This window comes from Sander vitreus, chromosome 1, assembly GCF_031162955.1.
Source record: "Sander vitreus isolate 19-12246 chromosome 1, sanVit1, whole genome shotgun sequence".
Taxonomy (NCBI): Eukaryota; Metazoa; Chordata; class Actinopteri; order Perciformes; family Percidae; genus Sander; species Sander vitreus.
This window is the reverse complement of record NC_135855.1, coordinates 1,229,672-1,247,696: the sequence shown is the minus strand read 5'-3', so window position 1 is coordinate 1,247,696 and position 18,025 is coordinate 1,229,672. Positions and strand designations below refer to the sequence as shown.

The following is an 18,025-nucleotide window of genomic DNA, read 5'->3' as shown; positions in this document are numbered from 1 at the left end:
GAACTTGGGTTCTGCAGCAGGACAATGATCCTAAACACACCAGCAAGTCCACCACCGAATGGCTGAAGAAAAACTAAATGAAGACTTTGGAGTGGCCTAGCCAAAGTCCTGACCTGAATCCTATTGAGATGTTGTGGTATGACCTTAAAAAAGGCCGTTCATGCTCGAAAACCCTCTAATGTAACTGAATTAGGACAATTCTGCAAAGATGAGTGGGCCAAAATTCCTCCAGGACGCTGTAAAAGCCTCATTGCACGTTATCGCAAACGCTTGGTTGCAGTTGTTGCTGCTAAGGGTGGCCCAACCAGTTATTAGGTTTAGGGGGCAATCACTTTTTTCACACAGGGCCATGATGGTTTGGATTTTTTTTTCACCTTTTAATAATTAACACCTTCATTTACAAATTGCATTTTGTGTTTACTTGTGTTGTCCTTGACTATTGTTTAAATTGGTTTGATGTTCGAAACACTTAAGTGTGACAAACATGCAAAGGAACAGGAAATGAGGAAGGGGGCAAACACTTTTTCACACCACTGTACATTACACAAGCAAGTGGCAATGCTCTTCCATCATATATGACAGCTTGACTCTCTTCTCCAAACAGAAACAGGACAGTGTGAAGTTTCACCAGTACATATGCTTTACACATATGCTCCCCATTACTTTCTCTCATACATGAACTCAATGTACCCCACATGAACTCTTCCCCTGTCTCAGCTGCAGTCTCTTACAGGAACACACAAACTTCCCCTCTGCATGAACTGCAGGCAGGCCTTCTCATACATCTCATACAAAATTATAATTACATTTATAAGCAGCAATATGATTATATCTATAAGCAGAAATATAGTTGTAGCTGTTTTTGGGCTAATACATTTGTTAAAGCAGTAATATATATTTTAGGAGAGTGTGAATGAATGAGCTCATAACGAATCTTCCTGACTAAACCTTTGCTTAGCTTCATTAAAAAAAAATTCCAACATCAAAGTCAACAGAAGGAACCAATGTAAGTCTAGTTTCTCTGCTATATTCTTTTTTGCTTTTTCCGTAAGTCAGAATTCTGTACATTCTGTTATAAATAAATAATGCAATAAATAATTTTAAATTAAAGCTGTATCTATATTTCACTCTGCCTATAAACAAAGCTCTTTAAACGTTAATGAATACATTAAATAAATAAATAATAAGTTAACAATGTCATTATGCCAAATAACTAAGATGTTCAAGGAGTGATTAATGAATCCAAAATGATGGTGACACCAAACATCCTGAGACCAATAAGAGAAGTTGGCCAAAAAGTCCAATAAGAATACAAAGTTCCAGGTCGGACTGGTGGAATTGGTAGAGTTTGGTGCGTAAATCTTACATCAGCATCCTATATTGGATACACTGGAAGTCTGAAGTGAGGTCTGAGGCGGACTGGCACGCAGAGTTCCTGCCTCCTGGAAGCATTAAAGACTAGCCTCTCATCATCACATCTTCTGTCAGCTTTGAAATGATTAATGTTTTTTCGATTTTCCTTTCATGATCAAATACCCAATTGCGGTAGGACGTAGGGACGGGGCTATGTGCCCCTCCACTTTACGCCCTTGGCCCGATTTGGCGTAGCAGCTGGTGTGATCCCATCGCAAGATAGTCTCCGGTGTTATATAGCTATTAGATATAAATGTCACATACTTATATACTTGTTTATATTGTTACATAGCATGCATTAATCCTAAACTCTCCCTGGACGGGTTGGGAGATGTAACATTTCTTGCATAATTTAAATTGACCTCAGATTATCCTAACAATTAGTCGTGCCCAGCACACTTCCAAAGAGAGGCGCCCATGATGGCATCTTTCACGGGTGCCTGAAGCAACATGCTTTAGTCTTCTTGAATTTCTGAGCTCCCATAAATCTCCTTAGACACATCATTTAGGCTGTTTGGATCTGCAATCTCAATTTTCTTCAGTCACTATGCCACACTCATAGCTACAGGCTACAAGAATGGGTGGGGGTTGGAACAAAGATTGTCAATTAAATGAGAGTATGTAATAAATTGCTTTATACTTACCTGATATAGAAATAAATATAGATTGTCACTGTATTGTCAAACAGTAAACTGTTGTTGGCTACCATGATCTTTTGTTATAACATCATCCATGTAATGGATACTTTTATCCATACCTTTCTCCCTGGCTCTAAGAGCTCCCTGGCCCTAAGAGTTATACAAGGCCTGACCGAAAGGATTTAGCTGATGTCAGAGGTTTGGTCAGCTCTGGTTCTTTGCTTCTGACAGACACTTAGATCACCGCCCAGTCAGCAAGTCCCACAGGTGAGGTGAAACACCAAAGCATCAATCAATCAATCAAGCTTTATTTGTCATTGAAAAAAATACTGTGTATTAAAACAACGAAATTCAGGGTGCCGCTCCAGATCAGTGCTTTTACAAAGATAAATGATGAAATATGTAAAATACCAAACACCAAAGCATCCTGGTCACTGTTGTGTATCCTTGCCATCAGAAAGCAATGAAGAGAAGAGAAGAGACAAAGTCATTCACTGCACTTTCTCACAGCAGATTTCTGGTCAAGTCATGGCAGAAGACCCACACTGATCAGAAGGCAGAGTCTGTCTGACTGCTGATATTCAGGTTGTCCAAATCAATGGCTGGCTGGTATTGTAATTCTACTGGGAACTTTTATGAAATGAGCAAAGGTACCTACCCAATCCATAAAAGGAAAATCTGTTTACCCAAGGGCATAACTTTGGGTTTAACATTGGGGGGGTCGAGATCTCTACCTATCTAGGAAGGTCCCGGGACATGTATGCCCAGGCTATTTCACCTTAATTTTAAGAGACAGCAAAACAACATGCTCTATATCTCAACTAGTTCAGTTGAATAGCATTAAATCATTCACTTTGTATTAAAGCACCACATTTGTAATGTATCAATCTGTCGTTAGTAAAGTAAAATAGTAAAATAAATATGTTTATTCAGCCCTTTGATAGTCATGCTACAATTTAACTGTACTTATTTCCATTATATTCCGTAAAATATTTTGCAGCATTGTGGGTCAGTCAAAAAGACTCCCAGAGCATCATGGGAAAGCTAAAACGGCTTTAGCATTAAAACTATAAATGACCGAAAATGAATGGGGGTCTTGTGAAAAAAATGTTTTTCTTTGCTTGCTAATTACATTGAATCATGAAAGCCAACCACTTATCATGTATTATTAATTGTTATTTTTTCATTCATCACTATGGTAAGATATTTGGGGGGGTTGCACTGGCCAGTTTTGATTATTATCAAAATAAATAAATTATGATGTGTTTACCCAACCAGAAAACATTTGAACATAGTCCAGAGGGAAGTAACTTCCACTTTTGACATGATTTGTTCATTCCCCCATTACGAAAACACACCAAATAGCTAAATTGTCAAACCTTAAGGTTTATTGCATTAAGCTAATCCTGAATCTTGTCTTTACTTGACTGTTAGCCAAACTTTTAGCATCACACTTGGTGTAAAGGTTGTGTCTGATTCATGCTTGTGATGCATTTATTTTATAGTGTAAGGGGAGCGTAACCTGCTTTGATTTGTGGCCCTGTCTCTTGCATGGCCACAGCAATTCATCTCTAGTGAGTTTGGGATTCTGGGCTCATTTAACAGAATTCTATTAGGTAGAGATTGAGCTGTTGGAGCCATCTGGTGCTAGCTGGAGACATCAATGGTATATTTATTTATCCATTGTGTGAACTGGAAACAAGAGTATATATCAGAATATAAACCACAGTTTGGCAAAACTAAATTATTTCACAACACAAAATTATTAGATCCAGCTGAAATCCAATACATATAAATAAATTGTGTTACCAATAATTTGGTAATAGGTAATAAAACAGCTGCATGCTAACCATAGCTTCATCCCTTGGGGTTTGTTCTTTCCTACACTGTACCTCAGCTAACTCTGGCCTTTACGTAATGGAGACTCATCCATTAGATATATTAAAACCTTAATGTTTAAACAAAATGCTAATATTCAATTACAAAATATACAAAATCTTCCAGTGACAACATGTTCCTTGTAAGATAATTTTTGTTGCAGTTTATTTAGATACATTTGATGACCATGTATTTGCCATTTGTAACAACACAAATACTTTGGCATCAGTTTACACTGGATCCAAAACACTTAAAATCTCAAAATATATATGCCATTTGAAAGATTCTGAGGGAGGATGGACCCGATTGTAACAGCTAGAGCTCAACTGTTAGTCGATTAATCCATTAAAACGATCAACAGAAAATCCTTCGTCAACTATTTTAATTGCCAATTAATCCTTACAATAATTTTGAAGCAAAATTAGCCAAAGAGTACCTAGTTCCAGCGTCTCAGTTATGAGGAGCTGCTGCTTTCCTGTTTTATAAGACGGTAAATTGAATATATTTGGATTTTGGACTGTTGGTCGGGCCAAACATGTAATTTAAAATCATCAACTTGGAAATTGTGATCTGTATTATTCACCAATTTCTGACATTTTATGGACCAAACAATTAATGGATTAAATAATCACCAGATTAATCAATGCTAATAATAATTGTTAGTTGCAGCCCCAGTGATAGCACAATATGGTTATTAATCCAGAGAAATTCAAAACTACGCAACAGTCAAATTGTTTACATAATCTAGTCAATGGACTCAAATATAAAGTAGTGGCAATTGCAAAAGCAGTATATGCCTTTAAGAATGCCTTATATTGCAGTAGTATTCCAGCAGCTGTCTTGCATTATCTCCACATTATCTCTGCAGGCAGTTATTTCTATAATGTTGCATACTTTAAAGAAAAAAATAAATCCCACTAAACTCTTAACAAACTCGTTACCAGACCATTGCTTATGATTAATTAACAACAGCTTTTCAAGCTTGTGTAGAGTGCAGTGTCATGTGGAACTTCAGAAAGCGGTTATATCACAGTATGAAAAACACAGGAGTAAACAAATAAGCTGTGTCAGTTTCAGGGTCCTGTCATTGTGCATGCTGACTCACTGTCACACTGTCATGAATTACTGGGGCCATGATTAAAATCCTTAGTAACATTTTCCTACTATGAAATGATGGACATGTGGTTATTTGTTTTTGCTAAGGGAATCCACAGAATAATGCATCTGTAAAACTTCTAGTCTTGTTTTGTGGTACTGTGGCTGCAAATAAAAGCTCTCAACCTCGGTAACCTCAACAGTCATTAAAAGCTTCCTTACAGACACGTATGCCATTTCTGCCCTAAACAGCCTGGGCACACTGTAACAGACTTCTGTGTTGGGATGTGCTTGTCTGCTTGTGCTCTGTTTTTGGATGTTACCAGTTTTGAGTATTAAATGTATACAGACTGTGAAAGCAAATTCCCTCTGTATAGGACAATAAACAATGAATCTGAATCTGATATAGGCGGTGTGTAACCACATGCAACACAGGCAGCACTGTTGTGTAACCTGACAATCACTGTCCTCGATTTTTTTATTTAGTCCTGAAGCCATTTCCTGACCCTGGTAAATGTATACGGGAGACTTGTCTTAAAATAGGAGCCACTTACACAACACACAAAGCAACAAACAGCGTGTTCAAAAAGATGTTATATAAGCCTCAAGTAAGATGCAGCCTTGAGCACCACAAACACAAAGACACATCTAGGTGATGGATATTTTATGTTTTCAGACTTATTCTACACATGCATGTTAGGTGTGATTGTGAAATAAACATGTCCAGTATACAGATAACCTAGCCTGACATCGCCAGACCAAAATCGCAAATGTGAGTTAGACTGGAACCTCTCAGTTCATTTTCCTCTGCACAGGTTGGATGGACCTACAACCAATCAGCGCAACGAAAAATGTAAACAGACTTTAGCATGCAGAGATGAGCTCTGATAGTGTAGCATCAACATGTGTGTAAACATGTGTTGCCGTTTTTGCCATCAGAATTTTAAAATAGCACTTCAACAGAAAGATCCACATCAGCTGCAGCCATCTTGGGTGGTTTTCAAAATGCCTCAACGATGCTCCTCTTTACTCAGCTCGGTTTATGCTCACTGTAATTTCCCTGGGAGAGGGTGCACAAGCCAAAAACAAAGAACTAAGGCTCCGCAACTTGTTAGTCGCAACAAACGGCTGTGTTTGGACCGACCAGGATCTGGTCGGCTGGAAATCTGCCTGACCGACTGAGGCCCAAGCCCAGCTGAGCAGATGAAACATGAGCTTGCAGATTTGTCTGGTTCCAAGGCTACAGATAACCCTGAAAAATGTGAAATTGTTTAACCAGTTCTATTAGCAGTGTCAAGATCCTGGTTCTGCTCTGTTTTCTGATCATGTTGTACTCTCAGCACTGAAATGACAAGGATATCTCCCTTCAGAGGAGATTTTGACTCAGCCTGTCCACAGTTGCTGTCTTTTTCACCAGTAGCCGTCCTCCTTTCATAGGGCAAAGCAGTGGCAGTACATTTCATTTTATTAGTTTCCAGGTCTGACATCACTGTGGCATGGCGGTAGCAGCTCCTTAGCCCCCTGCGGAAGCGCATGGTGAACAGGCCGTAGATGATTGGGTCCAGGCAGGCATTGAAAAGCCCAAAGATGAAGAGGATGTGGGTGAGGGAGTGGGAGACTTTCCCCTCCAGGTCGTCTGGGAAGAACCAGTACCACAAACCCAACAGGTAGTACGGAGTCCAGCAGACGATGAAGCAGATCACTATGACGATGCTCATTTTCAGAGTTCTCATTCTAGCTTTTGGGATGTTGTTCTTTGAGCAACGGAGATGTGGCTCGTTTGAGGACGCTGTAGGGAAGAGAGTCAGGTTTTGGTGGACAAATGGGATGTGAGCATGCAACATCATTACTAAAAAAAATGCATCACTTTTAGGTATTTTTCTGACCCACTCTTCAACAGTATGTTCTGAACAACCAAACACCAGGCTCAGCTGTGAACTTACAGTTCTTTTTCGTCATCCATTTGGAGATCTGGATGAAGATCCTGGTGTAGCAGACAATCATTATGACCAGTGGCAGCAGGAAGAGGCAGGAAAAGGTGAACATGTTGTAGGCTGTTTCCTGCCAGTGAGTGACAAAGCTCCCCCTAGTTGTGCACTGAGTAAAGTTGGCTGGATATGTGATGGTCACATTATGGAAAATGAACATCTGTGGAATTCAAAATGAAAAGATATTAGGATAGCATTTTGCTGGCAGTGGTTTTCATGCAGTATTTTCTTTGCTCTGCCTGTTTGGCAGATTACTTGTCCCAGTGGTCTGACCAAATTTCCCAATATCCCTAGGAAGTAATGTAGGTCATGTGTCCTTTACGTATCATGGTAAAAAAGCCTTTGCTCTATAACATTAAAAGTGAAAACACACTGTTTGAAAGTACAAACAAGAAAGCATAAATCTTCTCATCAACTGGGGATTTTTTTGCCTGGGGACATGCAGCTTTAAAGCTGAGGAAGGCACTTTGTTTTGGCTTTGTCAGGCAAAAATGTCATCATAATAATGTTGTCTTATGAGCATGTTGTAATTCAAGTGGTCTGAGAGAAGACTAGACTTCTGCACCTCCTCTTGGCTCTGTTTTCAGGTTTTAGAAAATCTAGCTGTGACAGGAGTCTTTGGCCAATCACAGGTCATCCCAGAGAGAGACAGCGTTCCTATTGGCTGTTCTGTGCACACATTACCCTTTCAACAGAGAGGGGAGAGCTTCAGGAAGAGGTCTTACTTTAAATTCTTGTGTTTTTTTGCATTTTACTTACTGCAGCTTTAACTTCTGGCTTTTCGCTATATATCATGTACTGTATGTAGCAGTCACCTGTAAGACCCTTTTTACAGGACTTTAAATCAGCATTTTTTCAGATCTAATGTTATAAAATTTGCTATGTGTGGATATTGTAGGAGTTATTCATTCAAAAACAATGGTTTTGAACATTTCACAATGTTGCCATTGGGTGTAATCAAGTCTACAGTACATCATCAGCATTCTTTTTGGAGATTGGAATGCCACATTTCTGCTTTTTACTCACAACATGATCAACAGTGTAAAATGCTGGGCTGACATATTTCTCGCTTTACAGTTAAGCATATACTGCCAGGATTAGGGATTCCCATCCTTGTGTAACTAAATGATAGAGCCACTAATCTCTAATACCCAGACCTGTGCGCCCCCTAAATCATGCAGCAGGTGCATCAAAGCCTCTATGAATTGCCACATTTTATGTAAATAAGCAGAATGGAACTGGAGAGATTGATGAACTGTATATAAGAATGTATTTTAAATGTAAATCCAGATTTGAATGTCCTCAAGCATGTGTGGTTTGTCTACCTCTATGAGGCTGAGATAATGCATGCAGATCCAATAATCTGTTGCCACATATAAAGACCTATAGCCTGCTCACTGTGATACTGTATGGAGCATGGAGGAACACAAGAGAGATCAGTTCACAACCTATCCAGCACTTCTGTCTGAATTGCTTGCTTCAAAGTGGTCAGTCTCTGGCAGCGTTTGAAAAAATGTCATATAAACAGGTTGCAAGATTGAAGGTTTACACTAGAAAATGGGGAAAGTAGGTGAGTTTCTGGAGGGCTCCTAACATGCAGTGTACTGTGGAGAGATGTGTAGCCTACTACTGTATGTGCTGTACGTAATATGTTTATTTGGTTTACAGTTTGGTGTCTATTTATATTGTTTTGTGAATATTATGGTTATTATTTCATCTTGTCTTAGTTTTTGTCTAAGTAAGTGGTGATGACAAGTGGGAGGTTCAAGGAGGGAGGGGATGTTCAAAAGTTCAGTATTTTGTTCCAAAACAAAATAAAAGTTGTTCATCTTAAAAACGTGGTCAGCCTAACAGAACCAAACAAGCTGTAATTACCTGTCTTTTCAAACCTGTGTCACCTGGGCTTACCTGAGGGATTGAGAACAAGGCGCTCATAGTCCACGCCACCATCAGCATGACCCTGTTTCTTGTGCGGGCCATGCTGATGGCCAGAGGGTTGAGGATAGCCGACTGTCTGTCCAAACTAATCACCACTGTGACAAAGGCACAGGAGTACATGGCCTGCAGCTTGAGGAACATCAGAAATCTGCAGGCCAGGTCACCGGCCAGCCACTGAACTGTGATGTTCCACACTGCATCCACAGGCATCACGATGAAAGTAACCAAGAGATCGGCTGCAGTCAGGTTGATTATCAGCACGCGGACGTGGGATTTGCGCTTGTGGTCATTGACTGCCCACAGCACAGCCAAATTGCAGAAAGTGGCAATGCCACACAGGATGAAGGTAATGATCACTCTGACTTTGGCCGCTGTAGAAAAGGTAGGCAGCTGCAGCGCTCTGTCCACTGATGTCCAGTTACAGTGAGGGGTCAGCCAGTCACAGCTGGCATTGAGGTCAAATCCTGAGCTCTGCTGATACATGATGGCTGCAGGATCACAGCACGAGGCGTTCATTTTATGACCCTCACCAAGTAGTCAGCGTTTGTCCAGCTACATGGAGGCTGGTGGTGCCAAAGGGAGATAATGCAAAAAATATACACATGAGCCCTTTTGCGTGAAGTTGGTGCAACAATATTTATCTGCATTGATTTGTATAAGAAGACTAAAAGAATAGTTGTGTGAGTAATACAGTGGCTGACAGAGAGGCAGCAGTCTGCTCACTGTGGAAAGATGCTGTCTCTAACAAAGCACATACTGTGCATAGGGGGTCTCCACACCAACAGCAACCCCTGACAACCATGCATGACAATGTTCTCTTATCTGATAAAAAAAAAAAGATAATTGTTTGATATGTATAATAAAGAGCATTAGGCAAACCCCATATAAAGTCTTTGAGTAGTGAAAATTGCAATAAACAAAATCCTGACAAAAGCTTCTAATTTTCAGGGTTGTTTTATCAACCAATAATGCAAATAGGCCTAATTAACATTTAAGAATTACAGCCAACGAATTGAATTATGTCGCCTAATTATCTTGGATTATATTCGGTTTCTACGTTTGGTATCAAAAATGCTTTAAACAATGGTACCAACAACAACAGTGACAACAAAGTCTTACTTAATAAAATAAATACTTCCCTAAATGTTACACCATTAACACTTAGGCCTACTGCGTGGATATTTTTCTCCTTTTTCTACAGCGATAGCCTTACGCAAAAAAAAGATATGTTAATATAGCCTATAAATACAAGAAATAGCCACAGCAAACTCACATTTACTGTATGTCCGTGTTGCCGTGGAGCGATGTATGTCCCATATCAGATAGTGATAAATAAATGAAATCCTCTTTATGGAAGCGCCACCTCGCTGCTGGACTTCTTATGCTGAAGCACTAAGCACTGAGTTGGAGTAGTCTCCAGTCTTCCCTCTCAGTTTTAATTCAGTGTTCCTTCAGGAGTTTTTCCAGACGCAGTTTGCTCTCCGTCCTGTGTGCGCGTCCGTCGCTCTGTGGGCGCGGCCGCGCGGCTGCACAGTGCGAGCGTCTCCGCAGCCCAGAAGCGTCACTTCAATGAACCCTGAGCTCCAGCAAAGTTTCTCATTTTAACCCAGCTGTAGTAAATGTAATGAGACACCACAGTCCCTATTAGCATCGCCAAACCTGCTCCTAATAACTGCATTCATTATGTGTGATAAGGGAGTGGGCATTACAAGAATATCATAAAATAAAATGCAATCAAGCTTAAGGTGTTTTGTTGACACTGTGTCAGAGAGCTGTTGCTGTTGTGGTCAGTTTGTAAAGGCCATATTTTGAGTTGTTATAAGAAAGTGTGCATTATATTGCCACGTTTCTTATTTTTTTGTCCACCCCTGTATTATGTATTCAATACGTTCCATTAGTAGCATTTTCTCGTATGATACAGAATGTTTTTTGTTTTCCTTTGTCAAAGCAGATGTTGGGCTGTTATTGTCGGAATGTGATGATATTGTCGGAGTGTGATTTCATACTATTTGACACTACGTTACGAAACATACACAATACTATTCTTCTTATATGTCTTGGTATTTTTGTGCAGATGTTGTGGTTGTTTTGTGTGGATCCCAGGAAGAGTAGCTGCTACATTGTTAGCAGCTAATAGGGATCCAAAATAAAGAAACAAAGAAAGAAGGAACAATGTTTCCTCTTCCAGTCTTCCAGCTGTCAGTGTTCCATTAGCAGCAGCACTCAAACAAAGAAACAAATCTTTAGAGAAAATGGTCCTCCTCCAGCTGTTTTTTGCCATCTGCTGTGAGGTTTAACAAGTACCACACACTGAGGCTCATTGACTTATCCTGCAGCTCATTTTGAAACAGTAGGCTACCTAATGGGGATCCGAAATAAAGAAACAAAGAAAGAAGGAACAATGTTTCCTCTTCCAGTCTTACAGCTGTCAGTGTTCCATTAGCAGCAGCACTCAAACAAAGAAACAAATCTTTAGAGAAAATGGTCCTCCTCCAGCTGTTTTTTGCCATCTGCTGTGAGGTTTGAATAGTTTAATTGGTTTATTAAAAAAAATCAATATAAATAAATGAAACTATATTTTCTCTTTTTACAGGTAACTTGATTTAGTCATGCAGATGAAGTTTTATTTGAGTAAGGATAATGCAATATCATTTTGCTCAAAGTATATAACATTACATTTGTTTCTGGTGATTTGGCTGAATACCGGTATGTGCCCCACAATGCATCACAAGTGAAATGTGTTGTATGTAGAGATGGACCCACAGAGAATTACGGCAGTTTCCCTCAGCTCTATGGAGCTTTTCAGCATCTTTCCAACATGATCTCATAGGAAGGCATAAAGAGCATGCTACTTACGAAAGCATTTCACCTGTCATTCCCAACTCATCCATTTTAAACATGTGGTTACCTTTGTGAATTCAAACAATACTACTACTGGTTATGTTTAGGAAAAGATCACGGTTCGGGTAAAAAATAAGTATGTTTGTTCCGTAAATTAAGTTACTTCTTTAAGTTAAGTCAATGTAAAAAAGTTAATTATGGTTGAAAGGCCCATGTTTGTTTGACCTATCCATTCATTCTGTCCACCTCTTCATGCAGTCTTTGTCGCTCTTAATACTACGTCACAATATAAGTCAGCAAATGTACGCAAATGTATAGATAGGTGACTGTCAGGCAGCTAACAAGTTAGGAATGGTTTGATGTTTTGGGGACTACGCTTATTCACTTTCTAACCGAGAGTTAGATGAGATCAAACCACTTGTAAGACATGGAAATGGTATCAATCTTCACATCTAATTGTCAGCAAGAAAGTGAATAAGCCAACACGATACCTAAACGACAGATTAGGTCGATTGTCTGTTTTAGTCATTTGACAGTTTTAAATACGTAGTTAAAGTTGTGAAACGTAACTAGCTAAATTTATATGGGTCATAAATATGGGTCGTTGTGAGCTGCTTGCACAATCGACCTATATGGTCGTTTTCTTGGTGAGGATGGGCTACAATAAGCAAATTTCCTGAAATGTCAAATTATTCTTTCAAAAGGTTTGTTTCTGCCGCCCCCTGACTGTAACTATGGCCAAGTAGTTAGGCCTATATGTTATAGATATGCATGTGTAAGAAAAGGTCACCAGTGAGTAAGTCTTGTTTTCATGCATAAACTACGCCTCACATTTCAGCTCCAACACATTGTTGTAAGAATGAGATCACCCTACAGACTTGTTTTTTTACAGCTCATTGTGAACCACCTACACTATACACTCGCATAATCTCAGCTCTTTATATGAAGTAACAAATGAAGTCTTCCTGTATGTGTGATTCCCATGTGTATAGGCACTCCAAAAGGGAAAACAAATAGAAAAGGTGCTTAGTGGAAGACATTACGACCACAGTCAGGAGTTAAAGATTTAGCATCAGTTTATAAAAATTACAAGTGTTTCTTGGTTTAGAAAAAGGAAATAATTGCAAGAATGAGCTAAATTTAATCCACTGAATGAGATGTATATTTGGACATATTTAATTTTCCCCTCTAACTTATTAAACAATAGAGTAGAAATCATGTTGAGACAGGATGACCTGGTTTCAAACTATGACCTAGACTGTTAATCTATCACCACGCCTCCTCTCCTGTTACAGAATGATTGTTTTAATATCATATAAGGCATCAGGTGTTAACAGAAGAGAGACATGCATCTGTTCATCACCAAAACATAACATAAAGTTGTAAAGCTGTCTTTCATCTAGGTGGAATCAATTGCTTGATATAATCACTACAAACAGGATGGAAATGGTTCATAATTAATTGCTATTTTGTTCTATTTTGGACATTGGACATTGGACATTGGACATTCGACAGGAGCCATGCAGAGGAGAAAACACATATTGTTGGAATGTCATTGCTGTAGCTCTCAGCCGCAGCAAGACTCTCCTCTATTCAATCTACAGCGGTGGATTATCAGAAGGCGAGCTGTGTTGGATCAGCTGATTGGTGCTGGCCGTTGGTTCATGCAGATGTCCGACTCTGGGCCAATGTCCAAACAGGCTGTGACCTTCCCAGCTCCATAGACATTAGACTCATTCTCACATTGATCCTCAGTAATTGTGGTGCTTGTACTGGGGCTAAGTATTATTATCACCCTCCCCTTTATCAGGACATAACCAGTAAGGACCCAAATGCACGACTCCAGACAGATTAAAGTTCACAAAAGGGTTTATTCCAAAACCAGGTAACAGTGTCCAAATCCAAATCCAAGGGCAAGGTCCAAAAAACAGGCAAAAGTCAGGAAAGGCAGAGGTATTGAATCGCTTAGGCTAAAGGCAGAGTCAAAACAGGCAAGGGGTCAAAAACTCATTTGAAAACACAAGATGAATGCTGGAACCTTGACACTAGGGTTCAAGACGATCTGGCATCAGTCAGCACCTGTCATTAGGATTCATTTGGATATGTTATTCAGCATCAGGAAAGTAAATCCCTTAGTAATGGTCTCTAAACAATAGGTGGCCACATTGCAAGCTTATGTAATACTGACCCACATGTGGGCCAGATGTGATTTAACAGGCTAAAAGGAGCTGGCAGGGAAGTCAGCTGACAACAAACTTGCTGAATCTAACATCACAGCTGGGCAAGATGTGTGCACACAGTACATGTCTAATAGTCAAAGCTTAAGTGATGAGTCCAGTGGTAATCTAACGAGCATGCGATTAGCTCATTTTACCACAGATAGCACACATGTTTTATAAAGGATCTAGACCCCACGTGCAGACTTCACTAAGTTACTCTACCATGTGTGCTAATCCATCCACAATCATTTGCTGTTTTCTCAATAAACGGCTTCCATTATCATAAATTCAATTCAATCAAAAAAACTGTTGATGAACCATGACCAATCACAGTTGATGAATAAAAAAATGTAAATTGCATAGGAAATAAAATAATATAATTCTTTGAGAAATTCACATTGTTTCAATAACTTCCATAGCCGACTGCTGCAACCAGTGCGTGGATGTGCATTAAGAAGCAGCTCCACTGATGGATATTAGCTGGTGGCTCACTGACACACGTCCATGTAAAATACTGGGGCAGAATTAATGCAAATTTTACCTAAGAGCAGTGAAGTAACCATTCACCTTCATTAATGCTAAAACCTGTCCTGATCCAATAAATAACATATCTGTGAGTGAGAATTCCATTATCTGTGTGGACAGGCGGTTGTGAACTGAAGGTCACCTGAATCAGACAATTTTATCGGATAATGATACATTCAACCTGCTTGAACAGAGCCAACCTTGAATAGGAGCTGCATACTCAGCGAAAACAGATTTGCTTTAGAATGCAGTGTAATCATATTGAAGCGATGACTGTCCAGGATGAGCCAAGGTTTCACTCTATAACAGGTACTCTGGTGGTGGAAGTGAGGAGGACTGCAGATCCAGTCTGCTGTCCTAAGATCTTCCTCTGCTCAGGTTTGTTTGGTGCTTTTAAAAAACATGTGTTGTCAAATGGATGTTTGTTTCCCCTATAGTAAGTCTTGGTCCAGTAGCCTCTGACATTTTGACTACTTCTTGTTGCTCATAATGTTAGTGATCACCAGTAACTGAAGCTTATTCTAGTGTTTAATGTAATGATGTAGAATTTATTTCACACATTACAGTGTTTGCCTCAGTGACATGAAGATAATCCATTGATTATGTCACAGTTAGGAGAGCAGGCAGCAGGGGAAGGACACTAACGCAGATGATAACAGGCAGACTGATGCAGTTGAATGATTTATTTAGAAGTTTTACAGGCAACAAGAGTCCTAATGGCAGTGTGTTGTCCGTAAGTGTGAATGTCTCATCTCTCCTTTGCCTCCTTCCTCTGACCCAAAAATCTATCTCAGTGCGCCATCTTGAAGGATGTCAAAATTCCTAAAATACTTGAGGAGAGAGGAGAAATGAGAAAGGAGAGAGGAGAGAGGAGAGAGGAGAGAGGAGAAAGGAGAAAGGAGAGATGAGAGAGGAGAGAGGAGAGAGGAGAGAGGAGAAAGGAGAAAGGAGAGAGGAGAGAGGAGAGAGGAGAGAGGAGAGAGGAGAAAGGAGAAAGGAGAGATGAGAGAGGAGAGAGGAGAGAGGAGAGATGAGACAGGAGAAAGGAGAAAGGAGAAAGGAGAGATGAGAGATGAGAGAGGAGAGAGGAGAGATGAGAGAGGAGAGAGGAGAGAGGAGAGAGGAGAGAGGAGAAATGAGAAAGGAGAGAGGAGAGAGGAGAGAGGAGAAAGGAGAAAGGAGAAAGGAGAGAGGAGAGAGGAGAGAGGAGAGAGGAGAGAGGAGAAAGGAGAAAGGAGAGATGAGAGAGGAGAGAGGAGAGGGAGAAATGAGAGAGGAGAGAGAGGAGAGATGAGAGAGGAGAAAGGAGAAAGGAGAGATAAGAGAGGAGAGAGGAGAGAGGAGAAAGGAGAGAGGAGAGAGGAGAGAGGAGAGAGGAGAAAGGAGAAAGGAGAGAGGAGAGAGGAGAGAGGAGAGAGGAGAGAGGAGAAAGGAGAAAGGAGAGATGAGAGAGGAGAGAGGAGAGAGGAGAAAGGAGAAAGGAGAGATGAGAGAGGAGAGATGAGAGAGGAGAAAGGAGAAAGGAGAAAGGAGAGATGAGAAATGAGAGAGGAGAGAGGAGAGAGGAGAGATGAGAGAGGAGAAAGGAGAGAGGAGAAAGGAGAGATGAGAGATGAGAGAGGAGAGAGGAGAGATGAGAGAGGAGAGAGGAGAGAGGAGAGAGGAGAGAGGAGAAAGGAGAGAGGAGAGAGGAGAGAGGAGAGAGACGCGAGGAGAAAGGAGAAAGGAGAGATGAGAGATGAGAGAGGAGAGAGGAGAGAGGAGAGAGGAGAAAGGAGAGAGGAGAAAGGAGAGAGGAGAAAGGAGCAGCTATAAGCGAGGATGCGCAGGTGTATCCATTGCAGAAGTTTTTTTCCGGCAAAGATGATGTAAAAAAGAGGCGTGACACTGAAATATACAAACCATGGCAGCTGTGCCACACAACGCTTTTAATTGACGTAGCTTTGAAATGATGGCACATACAAATGTTCCACCAAAACAAATTTCTTCCAGAAACTATTTTGCAAGAGCACTATCACTGCCTCGTGGGCTTGATTGATTGATTGATTTTTATTTTGGGTATAAAAAACAGGCATAAAAACATCTTTGGATGCTTAGTCAAACCCATAGGTTACCACATTAAGGCTTAGCCAAGGAAACTATGAAAGAAGGAAGGGTCATTACATCGGTGACAGCACTTTGACTTTGATGCTACATCTATTTCGGGGCGGGCATGGCAAGTCCCACTAGAACCCATCATATCTGTGTTGTTTCGCCTTTGACTCAAAATGCTTCCACAAAATAAAAATATAAACACATTACGCTTCAACACCTCCTACAACGCGCCCTTAACGCAACAAGAGACTGACTGTTACGGAGTATAGCAGCACTTTCTACCATGAAGGATTGGATATGTTCCAGCATGAATGTGGTCCGAAATTGGGGAGAAAAAGATTAGCAACCAAGATTAAAGGTTTCCCTGACATTATAGCATGTAGCTTAATAAAGCAGTGTATGTAGAATAACGTCTGTTGAAGTGTTAGCGTTGACACGTGTATCGGGTGCAATCTAGCATCTTCCCAGCGTAGGTGCCCTAAATCCTGGCGCGTATAACATAGCATAGAACAATAACGTGACCTTCAGATATTTTGACAAAATACAGATGCTGTAAATTCACATGAATTTCTTTGTATCTCATAGTGTCAGCCATATGTTGTCTTTCTTTGTCATAGTCATGTTCTTTGTTTCAGTACAATATGTGCCACCCTATCCATTATGTAAATTCATTCCTTTTAGTCATGAAACAAAATGCACTTGACCATTCGACCTAATCTAAATTATATAGGCTGTTGGCTGTGATGAGCATCACATGTTCAACCTTTTAATAACCGCTTGCTATTTTGCACAATAGGTGAACCTGAACGAGCCTGCACTTAGGCTATAGCTACCATCTGTACTTCTTCACATATACGTATATCACGTTACATCCAAGCAAAGAAGAAAGCACCTTACCCTCCATTCCAATTACCAGCACAATAGCACAAAGATAATTGACATGATTCACAGTCAACAGGTGTATCTGCACATGGGAGATTAGAAAAATACTCTTGCTTTTGATGTGCTTTAAACAGTTTGGCTTTTTGCAGCAGGTGACAGCAGGCACAAAGAGTTAAAGTTAATCCATTATGATGATGAATCTGCACGGACACAAATTGCACACCACTGCCACATCTGAGAGGAATACAATCTGGAAAAAAATATTGCTATTCAGTATCATCACATTATCATATTCAAAACCTGGAGATTAATATATTCCAAAAGTACTTTAAAGTCAGTGGAAAGTAAACATCTATGTATTACCATATCCCACCCTAGGCCAATCAGAAATGAGATGCATTGTCTCTTTGAGTTGAATCAACATTGGGCTGGAGCGCAACAGTTACTTACAAAGGCTTCATATTTTTTACCTTAAACGTACAATATGCAATTGGTCTCCTGCCACACTGAAATG

General features: G+C 40.1%; 1 protein-coding gene across 1 annotated transcript; it reads right to left on the bottom strand.

Moving 5' to 3' along the window:
- Nucleotides 1-6,295: 6,295 nt before the first annotated feature.
- Nucleotides 6,296-9,508, bottom strand: LOC144521505 (putative gonadotropin-releasing hormone II receptor). Its single transcript, XM_078256054.1, is given in 3 exon segments — nt 6,296-6,813; nt 6,968-7,172; nt 8,921-9,508. Coding segments are annotated over 3 exon segments (1,311 nt in total).
- Between the last annotated feature and the right edge of the window lie 8,517 nt (nt 9,509-18,025).